A 25,940-nucleotide genomic window follows, 5' to 3' on the forward strand; every position below is an offset into this window, starting at 1 on the left:
TGCTGCTGCTGCTGCTGCTGCTGCTGCTGCTGCTGCTGCTGCTGCTGCTGCTGCTGCTGCTGCTGCTTGCTGCAATATCTGTGTTGAGTGAATATCCGGCCAAACCATTTTACATACTGGGTAGACCTCCCACTTCGTAACTCGTGACACGGTAGGCTTCCCACGTCGTAACTCACCCACGCACAGCATCAATCGATTGTCTGATAGTGTGAGGTCGCTATAACACGCTGATCACCAGATTGACTTCTAGTTTATGTGCGCTGATACGATGGATTTAAGGTTGTCGTTAGTTCTTGATGATGTGTTTGTTTCTCTGCATTTGTAACGTCAATGCCCACCAAACGCTAGTTGAGCCTTGCATTCAGTTTTTTCATCAATTGTGCACTGAGAGTAACAGCTTTTCAATGTTTTAAGCATCTAGTAGACCAGCATTTAGTGAGGTCAGAAGTTAAGTCAGGAAACTTCGGTTGATCCAGTCTTGCTAGTTATTACAGACCATAGATTGAATATCTATGAATAGACTGATGTTACCTATACAACACACAGCACTTGTATGTGTCATCTATACATAATAAGGCAAATGGTTAAAGTGTTATATGCTGATTAATTTTGCCAGCAACTGGAGACTATCAAGGGGTTTACCAGTGGCTTGTTGCTGCATATATGTAAGCCATGACACCCAAGAATACAGCCGAATCGACTTTTTAATAGATAAGATACCTATGCCGGGCTATGAAGCCTGTCATCCTAATCACATACAGAATACATAAGTTATGAATGTGTAACTATGGCAGCAAGATGAATCTTCAAATGTGCATGCATACTCTGTCATTGCAGAATGAACACATACAAATTGATGACAGGTTGTTTGATAGTGATGGCGATGGTTAATCCTTGTATAACAATGAATTCTTCAAGGTAAGTAGTAATACACACATTGTATGCCGGTACGTAGTTGTCTTTATGTCAGATTAACTGTACGGCCTGTACTTAAATGTGCTATTACCAATTCAATAATGGGGATATGCAGGCAGGGAGGGTTACCAACAACAGCACAGTAGCAGGGATCACTGAGATACCTAAAAGGTCCAAAGCTCAACAGATTGCTATATTTTATAGATGAGATAATGTGATGGTTAATTGTATTACTTGCATAACCCCTGGGACACAGCAACATATAGGGACATGAATCCACTGACAAAATATGGAATGATTTGTAAGAAGAGTGTTCATTTGATTTCTAACTACAGTGAAGTGTATCGAGGATGTGAAGTGCATGATACAATACAGGAGGTCTATCTATTCCCACGCATAACTAAAAATACTGCTGACTGTATCTAATTCATACTCAGTTTTTCATTGCCACATTTATACTGCTATGTCTAGAAATATCAACAAACCCCTGAAATTCAACACTCTATAAAACCCTTTCACATTGAAAATGGATTTTCTTATTGGAGTATATAGGTGACTGCTCTATTAGAGTGTCTTGATTAACTTTCAAGAGGGCTACGTTCTGTCTGTCCTTAAGAGATAAATGTTATTTATGTTACTATTAATTATTGTGTTGTACTACATGCTGTTACTCACTCACTCACTTTTGTGCTGCCAAATATAGTATGTCAGATTCCTATTGATGATGTTACTTTTGTTATGCACACTCTCCTGTTTATGTAAAGATGGATGCACATGATGACTTACTATTGTCCAAAACCAGTTTGTGCCGGTGTTATCCAGTACAATCCAAGGGTGTCAGCAGATAACTGTGATAATAATTGTCCTGCTAAAAGTGCAAAAGTTGGCTTTGTGAACAGCAGTTGAAGGAGCATTGCTCACTACAGACAGAAAGGAAGTGCACAATGTAGTCAGTTATGGATCTGACTGAACGTGGCACTTGAGGACAAGCTCTGGATATATAATACAGGAATAATTATTACTCCCATGCAAAAACATCTTGGCTGTATAAAAAGGCATGTCCATGAAAATAAAAGTAACTGGCGACTAAAGGAGCTGCAGCCAAGAGTGATGTTAATACTACTAACTATAATTTAAGTCTAATATTGGTCCTTTTCATGCAGTCTTGCTGCATTCCTATTGTTAACCCTAATTGACTACCACCTAATAGTCAGTGTAGCAGAGAAAAAAGCAACCAAATTACTAACTAACCGACTAGGGTTAAATAGAAAGACTACATGAGTCAATGATAAAGGACCAATGATAGTTGAATTAACAATCATAAAGGACCAATGATAGTTGAATTAGCAATCATTTCTCAGCCGCACTAAATATCAGCTCCTTTAGTTGCTAATTACTTTTACTTCCATGGATAGTACCTTTTTGTACAGTTTTGTGTGGGGGTATTATTCGCTGTACTGTAATATATCAGTGATTGTTCTGGCTTTTCTGGAATGTGGTGCATAATTATAAAGTTGATCATCCTATGGGGAATACACTCTAAACAAGAAGGTAGCAGTCAGACATTAAATTTAAACTGTCATTCTACAGTGGTCTTTGTTAGGAGGTGGTCTTTATAAAGAGGTGACCACTAGGTGAATTATCCAGTCCACCATTCCAGTCCACCATTCCATTCTGCTAAACCTAGAGTCCTTTTAAAGCATTCATACTCACAGTGAGAAAACAACCTTTGGTCCTTTACTGTTTCGCCTTGTTGTTAGCTAGGTTAAATCATTTGAAGTCTCCAGTTCCTGTTAGGTTAGATAATCTAAAAGCTGCAGCGCATGTTGCTGTCAGACCTTCAGTGCTGGTCACTGTAAAGTGCTAATAATAATAATAACCTCCTGGAATGTTGTGGTCAACATAAACAGGTCAGAATAAACAACGTATCTATCAAAATATGCATGCAAGTTGATATTGGGGCCTCCCTCTCAATAATGGCATTGGCGGTATACAAAGAGTGTTGGCCTAACCAGGCTCCTGATCCTTCACAAGTCAAATTGTGCACATAGTTGTTAAATCCAGACTTGCTGATATCTTATTGGAGCCCTATCAAGTAAGACAACTACAGTAACCCACGAGGGTTAACTACCCCTCACAGCCCTAGGGGTAACACTCCTGCTAATTATAAGCTTCTACTAAACAGAAATTGCTGCACAGTTGAAAGTATACAGCTTGCTCAAAAGAAATTTCATACAGTTCCATATAATGTTTTGTTTGTTTGCCAATAATGCACCAGTGTTGGTTTGTAATTATGTACAAGGATATAAGTGGGATTATAAAGGCTTCTGGTCCTGTTTCCTACCCATTAAGGCTACAGAATGGTAAAGAAATTCGGTGACATTGAGATCAAATCTGTAGTCATGTAGAACAATCTTCTGCAATAGCTGTTAACTCTCCAGAACAATTTGACACTAATGAAACACTGTTGTCTGCTCCTGTAGGAACTTTTGTTTCTGCTCAGTCAGTTTCATCCTCTTCAATTAATTATTATCCATAATGGTCCAGCTAGATTGAATGATTCTGCTTAAACTGGACACTAACTTTTGTGCACACATTTGTGAGTAGATTGTTTATTGTGTGTTATTGTAGGGTACACAGAGGAGAATGTGTAGTATGGAGCATGTGTAGTTTTGCACATCAGATCTGAATGACATATGTTGTTATATCAGTGCTTTTGTGGCATGTGGAGCTCAATGCTTGTACGCAGATCAAGATACTCTAATAGAGAAGCCAAACATTCTAAAGAATATTCACATGCTTTAACAAGTTGCTACTAAATTTCTCTGCAACTTCAGAGTTTTTTGTCTGGATTTTAAAGGCATTCCCTTACGTCCATTGCTCCACTAGCAGTGTTGGGCAAGTTACTTTTTAAAAGTAACTAGTTACATATTACATATTACTTGCAACTTAACTATTTAGTTACAGTTACATATTACCCATAAAATAAAGTAACTATAATAATATTACATATTATACTACTTTGTGTCCACAGCCTTAAGCTGTCACGTGTGAAACTACCACCTTATCACGTGACATGATTGCATTGTTGGACAATGTGCAAATCTTGGTTATAAGTAAGAAGCTGGTGAATAAGCTTCATTCAGTAGGCTTCAGTACTTCGTTGTGGCTAGGCGTTACTCAGTGGATTACTAACGAGATTAGTAACTTTGTTACTTGTAGTAATAATGTTATGTAATATTAGACTCGTTACAGTAACTATATTACTTAGGTAACGCGTTACATTTGTAAGTAAAGTAACTTGAGTTATATTACCCGTTTTTATAGCGTATTTCGTTATATTACTTAGTTACCACAAAAATAATAATATTACATAACGCGTTACATAAATAACGCGTTACTCTCAACACTGTCTACTAGGTAACTTTGTAGCCAAAGTTGCCCCCCTTCCCTTCCAACTACTTTTTTTCTTGCTCCTGTTTCAGAGGCTTCAATTTGGGAACTTTGCTGGGAGGAAGACTTGTGAAAGTGTCTATACTTGTGATGATAGAGATGAGTCCTTCAGCCGCAAGTATGTATTTTTACTGGCACTTCAAAATTTCACGGCATTGCATTAGTGTCCTTGTACTAGTTGTATTGAAATTGTTTGCATACCATTATATCGGTAACTGGATACATTTCACTAACTAGATGTTTGAACACTAGACTTTTATAATTGACTTACCAGCATTCTCAGTTCCGATGACCCACATAAAATCCGTTACCTCTGTCCTTGTGGCAGTTGTGCCAACAGTCAACCCATTATGAACTTTGATCATCTGTAGTACCTGTAGTTATATCAATAATTTGTGACTTGGTCAGGGAAAACCGGTCTTATTGCCCATGTCAGCAGATTTGATTTTCACCGTTAACACAAAGCTACATGAATAAACTATCAAATTTCATTTCCAAAATCAGCTAGACTTAAGTGTTCTGCTTTTGCTGGATAATTTTTTCCAAGCACTGTGGCGATCCGTACAAGTGGTCTGGGACCCTAATGGAGCTCTAGCCAGCCTGGGGTTGGCTGTACAGTACCATGGTGTTGAATAAAGGCCTGTGCTGTAAATGTGCTTTCATTTTAGCCAGTTTTGAGACCTGAATGGCCCATAAATTGGCCTTATTTATCCCTACACCTTCCTTTTCAGCTTTTTAAACAGCCTCTTTCCCTCCTTTGGGGCCCCTACCTCCGTATTTTTTAGAGCTTGCCTGGTACAGTCAACCTCGGTTTAAAAACTATCTAAAATTCCAGGAAATCTAGCTGTTGGTTACTTGCACAGTGGATGCTCTGAAAGGTAAAGAATTGATATAAAACGTGTGAAAATTAGGTACACATAGCTTCAACCATAAAACTGGCATTTCTCAATACTTTAAATAGGCAATAAGACAGGTTTTCCCAGACTGGGTTACATATTTATGTAATTTAATTATAATCTAATCCAAAACAGCCAGCTGTAAAAAAAGTGCGCGGCCCTCAAAAAGGCTATGGTGAAAAAAGATGTGAAATCCAAGGTGGCGGCCAAGAAATGGCTGTGATGGTAGGTTAATGGTAAAAATTTTAATAACAACAATTCAGGTGAATTTTGTGCCGCTTGGTCTTGGCAAAAAATTCATCTAAATTGCCGTTATTAAAATTTTTACCATTAACCTACCATCACAGCCATTTCTTGGCCGCCACCTTGGATTTCACATCTTTTTTCACCATAGCCTTTTTGAGGGCTGCACACTTTTTTTACAGCTGGCTGTTTTGGATTAGATTTCACTTCTTTTTGTATTTGTATACCCAAAAGCCGGCTTATCCGGCCATAGGCCGGCTTTGGGACTTTTTTAACCTGTCTTTTTTTCTTTTCTACAGGAAGGAGAAAAGATGAAGCAGATGTACTTTAAATATTTCTGATTTTATCAGTAAATGTACAAATTATATATATAATACATATATTTATTACAGAACTCTCCATGGTGGTTTCTTTGTAACTGAACACTCTACAAAGTGACTTCTTCTTGCTGCTCTCTCTATAGGTTGAATTGTTTGTAGCTGAACAATATACAAGTAACTTCTTCTAGCTGATCTCTCTACAGGGTGGTTTGTTTGTAGCTGAATTCTGTGCAGGTGATTTGTTTGCAGCTGAGCTCTTTACAGAATGGTTTCTTTGTAGCTGAACTCTCTACAAGGTAACTTCTTCTAACTGATCTTTCTACAGGGCAATTTGTTTGTGGCTGAATTTTCTACATGGTGATTTCTTTGCAGCTGAACTCTCTACATGGTGGTTTCTTTATAACTGAACTCTCTACAAGGTAATTTCTTCTAGCTGATCTCTCTACAGGGAGATTTGTTTGTAGCTGAACTCTCTACAGGTGATTTGTTTGCAGCTGAACTCTCTACATGATGGTTTCTTTGTAGCTGAACTCTCCACAAGGTAACTTCTTCTAGCTGATCTTTCTACAGGGTGATTTGTTGTAGCTGAACTCTCTACAAGGAAACTTCTTCTAGCTGATCTCTCTACAGGGAGATTTGTTTGTAGCTGAACTCTATACAGGTGATTTGTTTACAGCTGAACTCTCTACATGATGGTTCTTTGTAGCTGAACTCTCTACAAGGTGACTTCTTCTAGCTGACCTTTCTACAGGGAGATTTGTTTGTAGCTGAACTCTCTACAGGTGATTTGTTTGCAGCTGAGCTCTCTACATGATGGTTTCTTTGTAGCTGAACTCTCTACAAGGTAACTTCTTCTAGCTGATCTCTCTACAGAGATTTGTTTGTAGCTGAACTCTCTACAGGTGATTTGTTTGCACCTTAACTCTCTACATGATGGTTTCTTTGTAGCTGAACTCTCCACAAGGTAACTACTTCTAGCTGATCTTTCTACAGGGTGATTTATTTGTAGCTGAACTCTCTACAAGGAAACTTCTTCTAGCTGATCTCTCTACAGGGAGATTTGTTTGTAGCTGAACTCTATACAGGTGATTTGTTTGCAGCTGAACTCTCTACATGATGGTTCTTTGTAGCTGAACTCTCTACAAGGTGACTTCTTCTAGCTGACCTTTCTACAGGGAGATTTGTTTGTAGCTGAACTCTCTACAGGTGATTTGTTTGCAGCTGAACTCTCTACATGATGGTTTCTTTGTAGCTGAACTCTCTACAAGGTAACTGATGTCTCTACAAGGTCACTAGTTTGTAGCTGAACTCTCTACATGGTGGTTTCTTTGTAACTGAACTCTCTACAGGGTGACTTCTTTTAGCTGATCTTTCTAGAGGGTGATTTGTTTGTAGCTGAACTCTCTACAGGTGATTTGTTTGCAGCTGAACTCTCTACATGATGGTTTCTTTGTAGCTGAACTCTCTTCAAGGTAACTTCTTCTAGCTGATCTCTATACAGGGAGATTTGTTCGTAGCTGACCTCTCTACATGGTGGTTTTTTTGTAGCTGAACTTTCTACATACAAAGTGACTTGTTCTAGCTGGTCTCTCTACAGGATGACTTGTTTCTAGCTGATCTCTCTGCAGGGTGACTTGTTTCTAGCTGAACTCAACCAGGTGATCTGTTCGTAGCTGAACTCTCTACAGGATGATTTGTTTACAGCTGAACTATCTACATGGTGGTTTCTTTGCAGCTGAATTCTCTACAAGGTGACTTCTTCTAGCTGAACTCTCTATAGGGTGATCTTCTCGTAGCTGAACTCTCTGCAGGGTGATTCGTTTGCAGCTGAACTTTCTACATGATGGTTTGTTCATAATTGAACACTCTACAAGGTAACCTCTTCTAGCTTATCTCTTTACAGGATAACTTGTTTCTAGCTGAACTCTCTACATGGTGATTTGCTGGTAGCTAAACTCTCTACAATTCGATTTGTTTGCAGCTGAACTCTCTAAATGGTGGTTTCTTTGTAGCTGAACTCTCTACAAGGTAGCTTCTTCTAGCTGATCTCTCTACAGGATGACTTGTTTCTAGCTGAACTCTCTACCGGGTGATTTGTTTGCAGCTGAAGTCTCTACATGATGGTTTGTTTGCAGCTGAACTCTCTACAAGGTAACTTCTTCTAGTTGATTTCTCTACAGGGTGACTTGTTTCTAGCTGATCTCTCTACAGGGTGATTTGTTTGTTGCTGAACTCTGTACAGTTTGATTTGTTTGCAGTTGAACTTTCTACATGGTTGTTTCTTTGTAGCTGAACTCTCTACAAGGTAACTTCTTCTAGTTGATCTCTCTACAGGATGACTTGTTTCTAGCTGAACTCTCGACAGGATGATCTGTTCATAGCTGAATTCTCTACATGGTAGTTTCTTTGTAGCTAAACTCTTTACAAGGTGACTTCTTCTAGCTGATCTCTCTATAGGGTGATTTGTTTGCAGCTGAACTATCTGCAGGGTGATTTGAACTCTCTACAAGGTGATGTTTTCTAGTTGATCTCTCTACTCAGTCTGGATGACTTGTTTCTAGCTGAACTCTCTACAGTGTGATCTGTTAAGTTTCTACTTGATCTCTCTATAGAGTTATATCTTGTTTGTATAGCTGAACTCTTTTACATGGTGGTTTTTTGATTGGTTGCTGAACTCTCTCTCCACGGTGACTTGTTTGTACTACAGAGTGACTTGTTTGTAGCTGAACTCTCTACAGAGTGACTTACTTGTAGCTGAACATTGCATAAAGTAACTTGTTTGTAGCTGATCTAGATGAACTCTCTACTAGGTAGCTTTTTTGTAGCTGAACCCTTTACGCAGTGACTTGTTTGTAGCTGAATTCTCTACAGAGTGACTTGTTGTAGCTGAACTCTCTACAAGGTGACTTGTTTATAGTTGAACTCTCTTCAGTGTGACTTATAATGTTCTGAATCTCTACAGCAACATATTTGTAGCTGAACTCTCTACAGGATGACTTGCTTGTAGCTGAATTGTCTATAAGATTAACTGTTTGTAGCTGAACTCCCTACAGAATAACTTGCAATGCCAAAGAAATTCTATAATGGAGTAAGTTATAAACGTAGCTGAATGCTTTATTAGGGTGACTGTTCTATTAGAGTATCTCGATCTCGCATATGCTACACGTAGTTGGCTTTGGAATCATAACTCAGTGGTTTGTAATCCGATTCTTCTGTACTACTGCAAGGACTTTCTATGATAATTATTCCAGCTACACACCGATTTTCAGCTCACTGTTCTAAGCGGTTTGGCTGGTAGGCGTGAAAACTAATAGTTTTTTTATTCATAAAAGTCGATCGCGTAATTGTGACATAGGTTGGGTTTTGTGTCATATCTCGATGGCCTTTAACTGCATTCCTTTCAAACCACAAAAAGGCACTCCTACGATAGTTACTCCATCTACATAGTAATTTTCAGCTCATTCCTTCAAGCGGTTTACCCTGTGGGCGTGACAGACCTTCGACCTTATTTTACGCAGATAATCGGTCATAACTCCGTGAATGTTCATCGGATTCCTACCAAACTTGGTACTGAGATTCGCCTTAATGAGCCCTTTAAGTGTGCCAAATTTCAGCCCGATCCAAGCACGCATTCGTGTTTTATTGCGGATTTTGCAAAGTGTGCGAAAAGAAGAAGAAAAAAACGAAGAAAAAAACCCAAACTTTGGCCGCTCGTATCTCGGAAATGGCTGGAGCGATTTTCTTCAAATTTGGTATGTGGACTCCCCTACCTCGCCGGCATTTCTGTAGCAACTTTGGGTTTAATAGGATAAGGAATCACGGAGCTACAAAGGTGTGAAAATCACGTTTACTTTCTTCCTGTAAATATACTCACGGTGTGGCGCGCCGGCTACTTGGGCCGCACGACACACTACCGTGTGTCTTGATAACTACTTTTGTTTTTGGGCACTGGTACAGGATTCCAGTGTGCATTTTCATATCAATTATTTGTCATTGTAATACATGCTCACCTTCTTACATTGTACCTTCTTGCACTGAAAAGCCTCAATAAATAAATAAATTCTACATTCAGTATTGCTACATTCCTAATTAATCACCTTTAACTCTTAATTGGCTAGTAATTGGCCACCAAGAAAGACCAAGTGTAGAATATGAGCAATAGTGAAGGTCCAATATTAAAACTTTACATATTAGTTGTATTAACAATCTTTCTTGGCAGCTCCAGATATATCAGCTCTTTCCGCTGCTAACACATCCTTTTTATAGCCAAGCTATTTTGGATTCATGATACATTTCTAAAGTAGGGATATACCAAAATTCTCTAATAGCTGAAGTACTCTTTGGAGCTGCTTTTTGCTTTAAATTTTAAACTTGAATATTAATATAGTCTAATGTTCATCTCTTAAATTTATAAATTGTAATTTATTCCACCTAATGTTTGCCTCAGCATTTTTCTGCCCCTCATCATATATATTGTTACATGTAGTCACAAAATGGTATGTTATTGGTGCATATGTTATGTTATTAGTTCGTGTACTTCATTTGAAGATCAGTCAACAAAATGTTCTAATTACACTTTCAGTGATGTTTACAATTTTCCCAACCAATCCAGTCAGATCACCACCATATTGATGAGTGTCACTAGTACTGTTAGTGGGAGTTTCTGTAGAGACAGGGTGTTGGAGTTCCTTTGTAATTCTTTATTTCCTTCGTGTGAAAATAATATTATAATTCCGATATGCAGCAACTCATGTTTTGAATATTTAAGAAGTGGAATTTGTGTGGAAGACTTACGAAATGTGTTAAATTTACTAATAGTTGATGGTTATCTTAACACATCAGTGGATGAAATGATAGAAGATGATTGTTCCCTACCCCATAATATTCCTGTTAGTAACAACTGTACTAACTTGACTGGTGAGTGGATTAGACTAGCTGTAAAGTTGTATTTATAGTTACTTTTACTCTCTGTCACAGCTGTACCTAGCAGTACTGATCATGTACAGTAAGTATATATTTTATTAAAAGCTTAAGTTCTACATATTTTTGCTGCAGATGTTTACCATTACAAAAGACTGAATTATGTACAAGACTGGAAAATTTTACACATTATGCAGTTGATGTTGCTGATTCTCAAGCTGCCATTGTTGGTTCTTTAAACACGGTTTCAGTAAATCTGCAGAAATATGAGAAGTTAACAAATAGCGTAAATCAAATTTGCAGTACCTTAATACTGTGGGGAATCTGTTTCTACAGTTTCCCACCTTGTGCAGATTCTAAGCTTCTTTTACCATGTGAAGAATCATGTGAACTCTTCAACAGAACTGCCGCAGCTTGTTCAAATGAACTAAACAGAACCTTGGATGAATTATCATTCCTCACCGATTCTTTTAGAGGTTTTGGGTGTAGCAATGCTAAAACCTATTATAGAAACTATACACAGTCTTACTTTTCATCTGATACTTGTGTTATACTTCTACGTGATGGTAAGCTATGGCATGTATTCAAGTGTACAAGTACACATACTTTTATTTTTGTGCTCCACTTCACAGAACTTTAATAGTGCCTTGATTTTTTTAAATTATTACAAGTGATCCTAAATTATTAAACACTCATGCCCTTTGTATAAATGTAGCTAATCCTCCACACTGCAACTTGCTGCTAGGGTATTTCATATTCAAGTATAAATTTTTTAGTCCAATCCAGAAATGAAAGGTTGCCTCACTGTACTCTGTAAATGACACCATTATTGAACATCCTTATGTGATCATCTACATATTTGAAAGTAGAAATTTTGCACTGTTGCTGCACTATCTGCTGGAAATTAATAAGTTGAAAATGGTACATTGCTATTTCATGACGTAAACAATAACAAGAAGTAAAGTATGGGATATATGTCAATGTCTTATGCATTTTATGTACACGCATGCACACACGCACGCACTCACACACACACACACACACGCACACACACACACACACACACACACACATTTTATTTGGTCAAGTTACTGTGTTAAAAATTATACAGATGACACAGATGGCTCCAACACTGGTGTTATCATTGGAGTGAGCTTATTATCACTGATCATATGTATTCTTGTTGCTGTTGTGGTAATCACATGTATTTGGAGAAAAAGAGAACAGAAAAGAAGAAAAAGAGAAAAAGAGTGAGTTAATATTAAAAGCGTCCAGCACATGTACATGCACTATATTTTATTAAAGTATTATTCATAGGCAGTAGAAACGGGGGAGCCATGGTCCCCACTTTCTGAATTCTTGCAAAAAAAAATTGAGATATGTAATAGAGCAGTCAACCATTCTAATCAAGTATATCGTGCAGCCAAGTACAGTCAGTACAGGTACACAACAGACAAGTTCTTATTTTATGGGAACCAACAAAAACACCATTTTCACACATTTGTAGCCCAATAGTGCCCGAATGGAAATTTACCATTAATTTTGCTATGGAAGAATTCCTTCAGGGGAGGGCACATCCAGCCATCACTTAGATATATACCTTTAATAAAGTTCATCTTATTTCCTCTTCATCTTCTTTTTGCAACACTTAGAAATATCACTATAATTCATACACTTTAGTTGAATTTGGAGGGCGTAATATGGCACATTTATAGTCTAATTTTAATACACATCAGATAAAGAACAAGGAAGTTATGCATGATTTTTGAAAAACGCTATAAAAGTCATGGCCACAGGGTAAGCCACTTGACACCCATTAACGACCTTGGCTGATTAATAACAATCAAGCGTGGGACCATACCTCTTACTAATCTATTTACTCAATCATGATTACCACACCCCTTATTATTGGTCTATCTACATTCATAATGCTAGCACAATGAAAATATCAAATAGTGATGGTAGGTGAAGGCTGACTTGAGATACTCTAATACAGCAGTCACCCTAATAGAACAGTCGCACTTGTATAGCTGTGTATGCTACAATGAAAAAAGTAAACTAGTAAAAAAATTATTAATTTAAAAATGAAGTAGTGATCGAAGTGATAGAAAGTAGTGAAACAAGAGATAAGTAATGGTATTACAGCATAGCTCGGTGGGAAAATCCCTATTTTGGCATTGAACAAAATAATTGTAACATGCCAATGTAGGGATTTTCCCACTGATACCATCATTTATCTATTGTTTCACTACTTCTTATCCCTGGATCTCTACTTCATTAATTTTTTAATATATTAGTATGATAAGGATTTAACACTATTAGAAATGGCTGTGGGAACACTGCTGGTACAATATATCACATTATTGCTTGTATAGTCTGCTCATCTACCCGTATTATGTACCCAGTGTATCCTACCTATTAACATCAGCTTGCTTAAGAGCTAATACCCAATGACATTTGTGTAAATACAAAAGAAACTGTGTTAGTGTTTTTTTGTTTTGTTTTTAAGGTATAAGTGCACAATGAGAAAAGTATGGTGCATGGCATGAAAAGTCATACACAGTGGAAAAGTAAGTCATATATAGTACCTTATTTCCCTGCACACTCTATCAGTATAACTACTTATAGAACTTTGCGTGGGCAAGATCAAAAGAAAAGTGTACTTTAAATTTCATAAAGTACACTTTAAGTCACCCTGTGGAAAGTTCAGCTACAAACAAGTCATGGACCCTGTAGAGATTTCAGCTACAAAAAAGCCACCTTGTAGAGTGAATCCAGCTATGTTATAAGTCACCCTGTAGAGAGATCAACTACAATAAAATCACCATGCAGAGAGTTCAGCTACAAGCAAGTCACCCAGTAGAACGTTCAGCCATGTAAAAGTCAGCCTGTAGATAGTTCAGCTATACATACGACCTTGTACAGTGTTCAGTTATGTAACAAGTCACCCTATGTCAGTAAACTAACAAGGTACCAGCATAATGGAAAATAATGAGGGAAAACCAACCATACATGCATGTAATAAACACATTTTGAGATCCCTCAACACATACAACATTCAACAACTAGTATAAAGCTACAAAATAATACAAAAATTTATAGTACAAACATCACTTATCATCTAGTTCTTCTGCTTACCTGTAGACAAAAAAAATGGATTGACAAAAGTCAGCATACACAGATGCAAAAAGAAATGACAAAATGGCCAAGCTGTGAAAAAGGGTGCAGTCTTTCAAAAATAGGCTAGTTGTGATATCAAAGGTGGTGGTCAAGAAATGGCTGCAATGATACCAATTAAATGACATTAAAATACCATTGCAGCCACCACCTTTGATATCGCATCTTTTTCATACTAGCCTATTTTTGGAAGGCTGCACCCTTTTTCATAGTTTGGCTGTTTTGGATCAGATAGATCTAGCAGTGGAAATTCTAGAACATTCTATGTGCGTTCCTCAAAAAAAATGTGTGTTCTATTAGAGCACTATAATAATATTATTGTTTATAACTTCTGTCTACAATCATCATCATTGTGCCTATGATAAGAAGAATTGTAGGTAAAAACAAAAACCCAAGGTGAGCCATATAGAGAAATGAAATTAATCTACAGAAAAACAGCCACGCTGCAAAATAGGGCACAGCCTTCAGTAGCCTGGATGAAAAAGGTTGTGAAATCAAAAGTGTACATGTTAATGCTAATGAATGTGTAAATCAAGGGTGGCAGCCAAGAAATGGTTGCAACGATGTTAATGCTAACATTTATTAGCATTATCATCTTTGCAGCCATTTCTTGGCTGCCAGTTTGATTTCACAACTTTTTTTCATCCAGGCTATTGAAAGCCACACCATTTTTTCACAGCTTTTGACTGTTTTTGTGTGGATACTATTATACAGAACAGTCAATTACTCTAATAGATCAGTCCCCTTTGCATTTCATTAAAGCTGTAAGTAGCTACTTAATTTGTTTGCAAAACCCTAGTGAAACCATCTAAATGTATCTCAGAGCTTCCATAATATGACCCCATGAATAACATTCATATCTATTGTTCATTTGCCAAAGTTGGCCCCCTCACTCTTTGGTCTGCTCATCACTATAGTTAAACATAAGTATTTACAAATGGTAACACCTAATATGTGACTGGATTTTGGAAAAACGATCCAAATCGCACATTAGAAGTTCCGAGATAAACGGTTTTAAAGAATTGAAGCCAGCATAACTCTTCAAGGATAGCAAGCACGCGTATGAAATTTACACAAAAGATGCATCAATCTGTTACCTTTCAAGCCACTTCCAGTACTTGTAGCTGCTTGTACAGTTTCCCGCCAAATAAGATAGAAAATCTGAGCAGTTGGACGAGTGAAGTAGTATCACGAGTGCTCACAAAGGGGTGGAGGCTGGGGGGTGGCGGGGAGGGCAAAAGTTAGACCACAAAATGGAGGCAGACCACGATTGGAGTCCAGACACGAGATTACAGGGCTGTGCTGGCTCCTTAGTGGCTGATATGTAGCAAAATCAACAGAGAACACGTCTGGCCAACATTATAAGGCTGTCCACCAGTAAACCACTGACTCTTGCCAAGCCAGGTCCTTCACAAGGCCTGAAACCGCCATTTGAGCACTCCACACCACCCAGAAAATACGTGTGTAAAAACCAGCCTCGTGTAGTTTGAGTAGTGCTGAGAGTCAAAACTTGTAGTACGATAGTGTAGCTATCCACTGGTGGTGTTAGTTTGATTTTGCCTGATGTGCGATTTGGATCGGTTCTGTAAAATCTGGTCACATATTAAGTTTGATCAGGGATAATAGAAATGAAACAAGGGAGGCTGCAGATATAGTAGTGGATATTTAATCCCTAATTCAGTCTATAGCATTGGCCGAATTAGAGATTTCTATGATCCTAATAAAATTTAGAATTCATATTTCCTTGTACTTGTATGTTGACTTTTTTGTGATGTAATTATGACTGGTGAACACATGCATACTGCAGAAAGACATGTCATAAAATTAAATTTGTGTCGATACGTGTGTCCCATAGTGAAGAGGTCATTTTGCTTCATTTTCAGCTATGTTACACAGCATTTCAAATGAAGGACAGTATGAGAAGCATTTCTACAATCAATCCAGAAAATACACCTGATGGCTAGTCAGCAAAGCCACAAGGAAGCCACGATGTGCTACCATGAATTGACCCCTTGTGTTGTCGGTGAAAAGAAATGGGACACAAAGAGGACAAAGGTAAGTTTGCATGTGCGTGCAGGGCTGCCCAGAGAGGAGGGCAACCAGCTGGCCCCAGCCTGGAAGGGACCCCTAGCTATGCAGGTTCAAAACTGAATTTATTATGAACGTTTATAACATACATGTCACCAATGTCTTCAACATTCAAAAGTAGCACTTGGTCTTGGTGCTTGGTGCCTAGCAGCTGGCATCATATGTAGGAGCCATGATTCATAATCACGGGATCGACTTTGCGTCTATAAATACAATTTTAATTAGGTGCTTATATGACATCGTGCCTATCAACTGTGACAACTGAAGCCTGCAGTGTGTATGGAACAGCACAACAATTTATAAAACTTACATTCATCTTTCAGGGAAGGATTTACAGAGGTAACATGAGCCCTCTTGAAAACTTGTTTAAAAGATTGATATGCTGTAATAGAGCAGCCAGGTGTACTGCAATAGAACATACATGTAAATATTCATATGAACTTCATTAGTGGAGTTTTTCAGATATTCTAACATCATATGAGCATGACCTTATACTGCTATAGCTTTGGTGTGCAGTGTTTAAAGATATAGAACTCCAGTATTTTATCACTTGGGCATGTAAAATAAATCCATACTATGCATAACTGTAGTTATAATGTTTTGATTGTAGGTCATTCCATTTGTGTCAGTGGATTCATGACTTCTATACCAGTGGGATAATTATCATTTGTGACTAAATTTAACAAAACCGTCCCAAATCACACATCAGGCAATATCAAACTAACACCACCAGTGGATAGTTACACTATCATACTACTAGTTTTGACCCTCAGTACTACTCAAACTACTCTAGGCTGGTTTTAACAGGCATCTTTTCTGGGTGGTGTGGAGAGTTTGAATGGTGGTTTCAGGCTTTGTGAAGGGCCTGGCTTGGCAAGAATCAGTGGTTTGCTGGTGGTGGCCAGATAATGTTGGCCAAATGTTTTTTCTGTTTATTTGGTGCATATCAGCACAGCCCTGTAATCTCGGGTCTGGGCTTCAATCATGGTCTGCCTCCATAAGTCTATTTCTTGCCCACCCCCCACCCCTTTGTGAGCACTCGTGATACTACTTTGCTTGTCCAACAGCTCATCTTATTTGGTGGGAAACTCTACAAGCAGCCAAGTACTGGAAGTGGTCTGAAAGGTAATAAATTGATGCAACTCTTGTGTAAATTTCATATGCGTGCTAGTTATCCTTGGCAAGTCATGCTGACTTGAATTCTTTAAAACCTTTGATCTCGAAACTTCTAATGTGCGATTTGGAAAGTTTTCCCAAAATTTATAGATGTCTATATGCGTCTCTATGTCTGTTTCCATTAGGTAGTACTAGCTTCATCCCAGGGGCACTTATAATTATGCAATTATAATTAATGTACTATTTTTTTTGCATAAAATATAACAATTTGCTGAGTTTTGATTCATTAAAAATTTTAAATATTGAAAGTCTCTTGGAGGCTGTGCCCCCAGACCCCTGTTTCTGGTAACTCAATACTGCTGTTGAAAACCCCCTTCAAAAAATCCTGGCTATACCCTTGTACATATACAGAATGTACTAGGAGAGTGGCTAATATAGCTACCTAAAGCTGCATGATAATGATTTAATTTTATGCAGGTGCTGGCCTGGCAAAAAAACAAACATACACAACATAAATCTAGTAGTTTGCAGTTTAAAGTAACATCCTAAGTTACAAACATATAGCTGTATAGCTGGCTACTAACATTTATAACTTTATAAATCTTCTTGAACATAAACAAATTGAGTCCCTGAAATACCCCTAATATTCAATCTCATTGCACAATTTTTTCAAAAATTTTCTGGGGGGAAAGGGCATGCCCCTAAACCCCCCTAGATAGAGCATGCTGAGTGTGCATACAGAATGTCCAGACTTGGGGTATGACCAATCATGTGCATAAAATTATAACATGATGTATAGGGGCCCCACTTTAATTCTTTGCCCTGGGCCCCTTAAATTCTCTGGACGGTCCTGTGCATGTGGTAGACACCTGTCAGGCTGAAGCGACGTTTAGCAGTGAACAATTCAAGCCTGTAATCTTAGCTGTTATTGAGTTACCCTTGTCTGAAGACATTAGTTAGTAAGTTAGTCAATCAGTAAAAATATATATATCTTTTAATTTTGTAGCAACTTTATTGGAAGCATTTTGAAGAAACTTGGGCTTGGTTATACCTTACCAATATTGCCAAGGCACTGTGAAGGTCATGTGAGGCTGGTTTCTGGTCATTATATTTTTTGTGGGAGTGTGCATACCTCCATGGACCCTAATATGCAGTACTACCGTACTGTATGATGTGATGTGAACATATCATGATAATGTGTTGTGAACATATGTTGATTTATTTGACTGCATAGGTTGGTTCTGGTGTTAAATCGCATGTCAAACAACCCTGGTTATGACAGAACAATGACAATGTCAGCTGAGTATCACAGACTTGATAGTAGAGCTAGTGGCAGGCTATGTTTAAGAAAACGCATCGCTTCATTTTGTAAGTCCATATAATATGTATATGACTAGCTGTGGCATGTTTGTGGGGCATAGGGAGAGTGATTTCCTGGAGTCCCCTTGGAAGTATGAACTTGCATTGTAGGTTTGCAGTATATAGAAACAACCAAACTATAAAATTTGCCACCGGGGGTGCGTATAGTTTTATATATCTAATAGAAAATAATCCAGCAGATAGGAGGGTGAAGTTTGCAAAATGGTCCATAGTTTATTATAATGCAGTTTTTGTAGACCTAAAATAATATTTCACTTGCTGGACAGGTGTCAGCATTGAGCATTTTCCTAAAGTTTAAATAGCTACATAGCAACCATATAAAATATAATAAAGTGATTACTATGGGTTCAGCTATCTCCCCAAATTTTCTGAACAAATCTGAAGTAATATAACTACTGAAATAGTGATGTTAGAAGAGATAAACTAAATACATGTAGTCACATATTACTCCTGAAGATGTCAGCATATCTGAGTAGAAAGTTTTAGTAGATCAAGACACTCTAATAGAGCAGTCAACTAGTGTATTGTAATAGAGCACCTACAATGTAGAAGTTTAAACAGTGATTCAGAACACTATACAGTAGTTATAGATCTTGAGTTTCCATTTTCAATTGTAAATGTGTAGGTTTATCAATTTGAGCTTTTTTCAAAAGTGCATATTTGGTAGAAGTCAGGGTCATCCTAAAACCAAAAATTACCCTTGTCTCCAAAATTTTGTGCAAAGAATACGAATCCTCTTAAACTAAATTCCACTACTCTACTTACTTTGGTGAACGTCTTTTTACTAATTTACTAAACAAAAATGACTTTTTTTTCTTACAACAAAGCCACATGCTTTACACACAGTGTTATTGTTATGTAGGTGTAACCGCAAGATCTAACAAAATTGATTCTTGTGGTGACTATTTGGCTTCTTTTATATGGCTTTCCATTTGATGGGTTTTCCCAGCATATTGCCACTCAGTTACATACATACTAAACACTCGATGTCATTTGTGGCTTTTGGTATATAGGGTGGGAAAATACAACAGATATTTTTACTCTGTGTGAATAGGCTAATTCTCCACTAACACCAATAATATATACCTACCTATATACCAAATATATACCTACCTATAATACCTATATATCTCATGACCCACAGCTATAGTGTATAGTCATGTCATGAGTAGTGTTGCGAACCGGTATGGAAAAACCAGTTATTAACCGGTATTGTCTAGGTCAAGCCAATTATTGGCTAAGAAGCCTTTAAACCGGTTTTGCCCACCCACTTGGTAAATCATAAATTACCCCTGCTTACAAGGGGACACACTACTAATTCCTATGGTTTCACATGCAAAATCTTAGTTTTCATTGATCTATGCTTGCTTTCCATCTCCTTTCGTATCAAATGTGTTAAAGAATGCCATCTCCAGTTAGAAGTACTGACTTTAAGACTCAGTTTAGCATTTTAGACCTAAAGAAGGAGAAATCTACAAATTTTGGATCTAATCTCACAGTTTTAGTTCTATGCTTAAACTTTGTCATCTGCTACCTAAGTATATTTGTAACAAAAGTATGGAAATAATTTTTTGAAGTACTTTATCAAATGAGCTATTGAACTCTCTAAATCTTCTATGAAAAACAGTAATCTCCTCTGAAGCCATAGTAGTCATTCCTAATAATCTGTTTCCATACTTTTAAAGATAATGCTATTACAAGCCACTACAAGAATTTTTAGGGAGTTTCACAATTAGCTGTAGGAGGAGAATCAATTTTAGTGTTAAAATTACAGTGCTTTGTAACCATGCCATAATTTGTACATACTTCAGAGAATTTCACTCAGATTTGCACTATACAGAAGTTCAATGTCTTAACTAAAACATGTTTTATTCATTGGGTGGAGAAAAGTATCTGTGTTGGTTTTACAGCTTCATATAAAACACATAATTTTATTCACAGAAGCCATAGGACATAGTTGCTTGCCCCCTTAACATCATAACATAACCTCAAAGCATGTGCAAATATGTGATTGTAATAACTGTTATTGATGGTACCACCCTAAGGCTCCAGCAGGCATGTTATAATGTCTGCAATCAGACAATAACCAGTCAATATCCAATTATTCACCTTCCAATAACCGGACTCTGCAGGTTCATAGCACTAGTCATGAGTATTGTGCATTTGTTATAACAAACTTTATCATTTCTTTTCTGCTCACAAATTGTTTTTGTGCTTGTTACTGTGATATATGGGTCTTGATGGATTTGCTAATTCATGGTGAACACACTGAGCCAAGTTCTGACTTTGTAGGCTGTTCTGTTTATGGATTGATTTTAAATAGATGTTTAGCTGGTTTCTAGTGTAGCAATTTTTTTGCTGTATAAACTGTCTGGCATTAAAGCTGAATAGATTCAACAGATAAGACTGAATTTTGATGACCTGTTTATTTTCACTGTAAACAAATAATGAAGAAAGAAACACTCAGAGTTTTGCTTAGCCATTCACATAACATATACTTTTACATTTACTTCATGTAACTTTCATAGTGAAGAAGGTCACTCATCCAATATTTGGTGAGTTTGAGAAGAAGCTTATGGGACATGTTATTGACTATGATGACTTGATTATACAGGAACCAATTGGTGAAGGTAATCTTTAATTATTCACATATGTATTTGTAGTTAGACTAAACTGTGTATAGAATTATAAACACACATATGCTGTTGTAGATATCCTCTTTGTTGTAAGTTCTGTTTTTTATGGTGTAATGTATTTTGCAGACTGGACTTATAGACAAGACTCATGGACTGGATTCACGGACTGAGCTAGAAACAGCCTCTTAACAATGATCCATATTATCTACCTCTTGCAATGCTGGAGACACCATTGTCAAGCTACAACTGCTGATACTCCTCTTCCTTACAAGTCACGAAGGTTGTACATGTACTAATTTATTAAACTATTTACAAAACATGTACACTCGTGTGTACTAGTACCTTTGCTGCTCCAGTACTTAGCACTAGTGTTTAGACAGCCAGAAAGTATTTTAGTTGCATAGCATGTACTGCCCACCAATAAGTTATACCCATCTGCAGGTGTGCATTCACTATCATGAGATTATGGCTAGGAATAGCTGTGTAGCAGCCTACAAATCTATTGCTCAGCTAGTGTCATACAAATTTAGTGACCTTCGTGATTTATGACGAAGAGCTGTACCAGCAGTTGTTGCTCCATGATGCTGTCTTCAGCATTACAAGTGCTAGATAATGTCTGGATTATTGTTAAGAGGCTGTTTCTAGCTCAGTCTGTGAGTCCAGTCTACAAGTCCAGTCTGTGAGTCCAGTCCATGAGTTCAGTCCACAAAATACATTACACCGCTTTTAAGTTTTTGTATAATTTTGCCCATATAGATTCACTGTAAATTAAATAAGTGTCTGAGATGTCTCCTACTTCCTTTGTAAAGGTGCATTTGGTAAAGTGTACAAAGGGGTTTATATCAAGGAAGATGAATCCATTGATGTTGCTATTAAAGCACTAAGAGGTACATATGCAGTGCCGTATTCATTGTGCAATAAGTTTTTATTGATCGTGTTTATTTCTTACAGCAACCACATTCTCCAAAACAGAGGAATTCATTAAAGAATGTATTGTAGCTAAACAACTTGATCACCCCAATGTATTGGGTATTATTGGTGTCAGTGTAATCCAAAGAGAAGCCTTGCCACTGATGATATTACCATATATGCATAATGGTGATGTTAAGTCATTTGTCACAACTAAGAGAAGAGATTCATTAGAAGTGACTGATTTTCCAGCGGTAAACTTTAGACCTATATTAAATAAATAATTGCTTAAATCGATATTACAGGATCTAAGTGATGCTGTTCTTATGAAGATATGCTGTGACATTGCTAAAGGAATGGACTACCTTTCATCATCACATTTTGTACATCGTGACTTGGCTGCCAGGAATTGCATGTAATGGCCAGATGGTATTCACCCACACAAAATCAAACTATTTTGCATTTCTACATACACTCATGAGTTATCAATTTCATCTTCTCTGCATGTCATTAGGTCTACCTTCTTGAGTAGATCTTTTTTAAATACAGAGTGGTGGTTTAGTACCATCAAAAGGCTGGTCTTGGGAGGGCTGCCAGTATTTTTCATCAGATTGCAATCCTGAAGAAGAGCTCATACATGGATGGGGACCCTCATATTCAACCTCTGATCATCACTTGTTCTGCTACTCCCATTTTACTCCTGTGCATGAGTAGGCCATAGCCCACCACTCTTTGCCTCAACTGTTGTTTGGACAAAAACTGTTTTATGATAAAAAATATTAGTGTATAAGTGGAAAAACAATTACTTAAAATTGCTGTGTCTATCAACAGTTTTTTTTGTGTGTGCAAGCCAAATCTTGTCAACTTCAGTCATATAACTACATAGTTATGTATTGTATGTTAATAATATCCTATTGTGCTTTTTAACCTGTTATGCTATGCTGCAATGCTCTAAATAAAAAAAAAACTACACATTTTGCTCATGCATAATAGTTTTCGTGTTTGATTACTTAGAACTTTACTGAATAGATAACTATTGGGCTTTTGATCACTGAAAGACTTGCCTGCCAAAATTTACCTATGTGGCTGCTTTACAAAGTATGTATCTCAGTAATGTTTAATATAACATCTCTAAACAGGCTGTAGGACCAGCAGACCTTCAACACTTGTGCTGTGAAGCCTTAATAAATGAAAAGGAAATAATTGTATATGTTACAGGTTGGATAAGAACATGACTGTTAAAGTGGCCGATTTTGGAATTGCTCGTAACATTAATGTGTCCGATTGCTACATACTAACCCACAATACTCCACTGCCGATAAAGTGGCTAGCTCCTGAAGCATTGTGTGATAAAGTGTTTACAGTAAAGTCAGATGTAGTAAGTGTAGACATTAATATTAAATGATGCTGAGCTGTTGTTCCTGTACAGTGGTCATTTGGGATAACCTGTTGGGAGATTTTCTCATTGGGGTTAGAGCCATACCCTTCAGTGAATGTGCTTCAGATGGCCAACTTTCTGAAGGGAGGAGGAACACTGGACCAACCACCTCTCTGTTCTGATGAAATGTATGTAATGATGTGCAATGCCATGTATAGTTTGCTCATAGCCATTCCCATGAAAGAGTTTACCATGTGTTTCCTCTCTATTAGATAAACTAAAGCTATCTGCAAAGTATTACTATGATCCACAAAATCCACAAAATGTGCATTAAATACTTGAGCAGGGTAGACAGCAATTTTTACTAACTACTGTGAGGGTAAATAAAAATTTAAAACTATCAGAATATGCTTGACTGCTCTATTAGATTTTAAATAGGTCTTGTGGGTACATTACCTTTCTTCTATCTGTGGATCACAAATGTAAGTTTCATATGTAAGCTACTAAAGCTTACTGTGCTCTGTATTCTCTTTTGTACAATTGCATGTGCCACAAAACTTTGATATTTGCACAGAATTATTGCTAGCTGCATGAGGAACAATAGCCCTGGTGAACACAATCAGATCAATGCTTTACTTACACAATCAGATCAATGCTTTAGTTGAAATTTAACACAACCCCATACAAAAAAAATTGCGGCATTGCTTTGACCATACACTTTACCGATATGTAACACAGATGTATGCATATTATTGAAACACAGGCAAGAATTTTGTCATTCAATCACATGCTTATCAGAGGCACATAACTAGACTTTTTAAGGAGATTTCCAAAAGCGACACTATGTTACAAGTAGAGGGGGACCAGGAAGGTCTGGGGGTCCCACTGAGAGACTTTAAATAGTTTAATGGTTCAAAACTCAACATAATTGCTATATTTTGTGGATAAATTAGTGATAGTGAATTTACACAATCCCTGGGAAATAGTGCATGGGCCTACGCATACAAGCATGAATCCACTGACAAATGGAATGGCTTTGGAACAAACAATACAACATTTTGACTTCTAAAAGGTATTGAGGATGTGCTTGTACACTCAAGTGTATGTTATTGATACAGGAGGTCCATCTATTCCCATCACTAAAATGCTTCAAACTAACAGTGTAAGATTACATTCAGTATATAATGCTACAATGATTTCTGGTGTAGATTTATTCCTTCTTCAATGAAAAATACTGAAATTAAATGCACCACAATAATAAAGGAATATTTTTTCAGTCATGACGTGATGTGAAAAGATGTGTTCAGATAATCAAAACCCATTCATTTATATACAGAGCCCTGTTCAGCTACTCTAATAGATTAGACGAAATACTTTAATAGAACAGTCATATCTATAGTTTAAGGTCGAGGGAGTACTATACTTTATATGAACGCTCTATTTGACTGCTATATTAGAGTATCTCAATGTTTTAAAAGCAAGTTTCAAGAGGGCTCATGTTCTATCTGTGTAGATCAATCGATGAATATAAGTTTGTTACTTGTGTATACTGCATGCTCATACACTTTTTTTTCTTTTTATGATTCCAAACTTTGTGTGTGAGGTTCCTGCTGAAAGCTTAGGAATCTCAGGGGAGGGTGGGTGGTTCTGAATTCTTGGAAACCTCCCTCCCTAGACCCCTGCTTATAGTGTGATTTTATCATTTAAGCATTGTATGTATATTTAGGTACGGAATAATGAAGTGGTGTTGGCAGTATCTACCAAATGACAGACCAACTTTCTCAATACTTGTGGAAGAGATATATAAACTTCAACTAATTAATGTACATAATTCATAATTGAATGGTTGTACATTGTCTAATTGTATCATTTATTACACTAACACTATAGCTAGTCAGAAAATTAAGATTTATTATAATAAAATGGCATATGATGCATACAAAGTCAAAAACGAACAATAAGTTACTGCAGAACATTCTTAGGCCAGGTAAAGGATGTACAAAAGTTTTCCTTAATCCTTATTAATTTTATGTTGTGGTCTCTTGCAAACATGTTTTGCAATGAAGACTGAAGCCCACACTTTGGAGTCTTAGCTCCTTTACTAAACTCTGATACAGCCACTCTAATAAAACAGTCAGTGACATGCATCTAAATCATATATATATGCAGAAGTAAAAACTATAAGGTAAATGGAGGTAACTACATCAATTGTGTTTATAACTTATGATCAATGAAACCGATTGCAGCTAAATTTTGGTACAAGCAATGTACATTTATGAATTCTATGTATAGCAAATTATAAGTGATTTGACATATAGCCATTACAGAGATACGGCACAAAGCATCTGGGTGTGTCAAAAATGCATATGGAGTAACTTTGGGAATTACTGAATGATAATAATCACCATAGCCTGGTGTATTTTCAACACAAATGTTAAACTATTTCATCAAGCAGTGTAGGAGTTACAGCCCAAAGTTGAAATTGACTAAGTTTTTCAAGCAAAATTGT

At 37.1% G+C, this 25,940-nt stretch overlaps 1 protein-coding gene across 1 annotated transcript; it reads left to right on the forward strand.

Annotated features, from left to right (window-relative positions):
* Positions 1-170: 170 nt before the first annotated feature.
* LOC136268422 (hepatocyte growth factor receptor-like) lies at positions 171-25,343 on the forward strand. The gene is made up of 14 exons (XM_066063760.1): positions 171-279; positions 838-918; positions 10,356-10,744; positions 10,805-10,832; positions 10,883-11,313; positions 11,859-11,997; positions 18,363-18,496; positions 21,037-21,138; positions 21,954-22,031; positions 22,096-22,307; positions 22,359-22,468; positions 23,272-23,431; positions 23,483-23,619; positions 25,158-25,343. The coding sequence occupies exons 1-14, from the start codon at positions 254-256 to the stop codon at positions 25,267-25,269; spliced, it is 2,139 nt and encodes a 712-aa protein (XP_065919832.1). The 5' UTR covers positions 171-253; the 3' UTR covers positions 25,270-25,343.
* Positions 25,344-25,940: the final 597 nt, after the last annotated feature.

This window comes from Dysidea avara, chromosome 10 (assembly GCF_963678975.1).
Source record: "Dysidea avara chromosome 10, odDysAvar1.4, whole genome shotgun sequence".
Lineage (NCBI taxonomy): Eukaryota > Metazoa > Porifera > Demospongiae > Dictyoceratida > Dysideidae > Dysidea > Dysidea avara.

Bases quoted from the DNA above. Each gene is read 5' to 3' on its own strand.
- LOC136268422 (XM_066063760.1), top strand. From the start codon at position 254: ATGTGCGCTGATACGATGGATTTAAG. The intron at 919-10,355 runs GTAAGTAGTAAT...TTATGTTATTAG, and splicing joins ATAACAATGAATTCTTCAAG to TTCGTGTACTTCATTTGAAG. The intron at 23,432-23,482 runs GTAAGTGTAGAC...GTTCCTGTACAG, and splicing joins TTACAGTAAAGTCAGATGTA to TGGTCATTTGGGATAACCTG.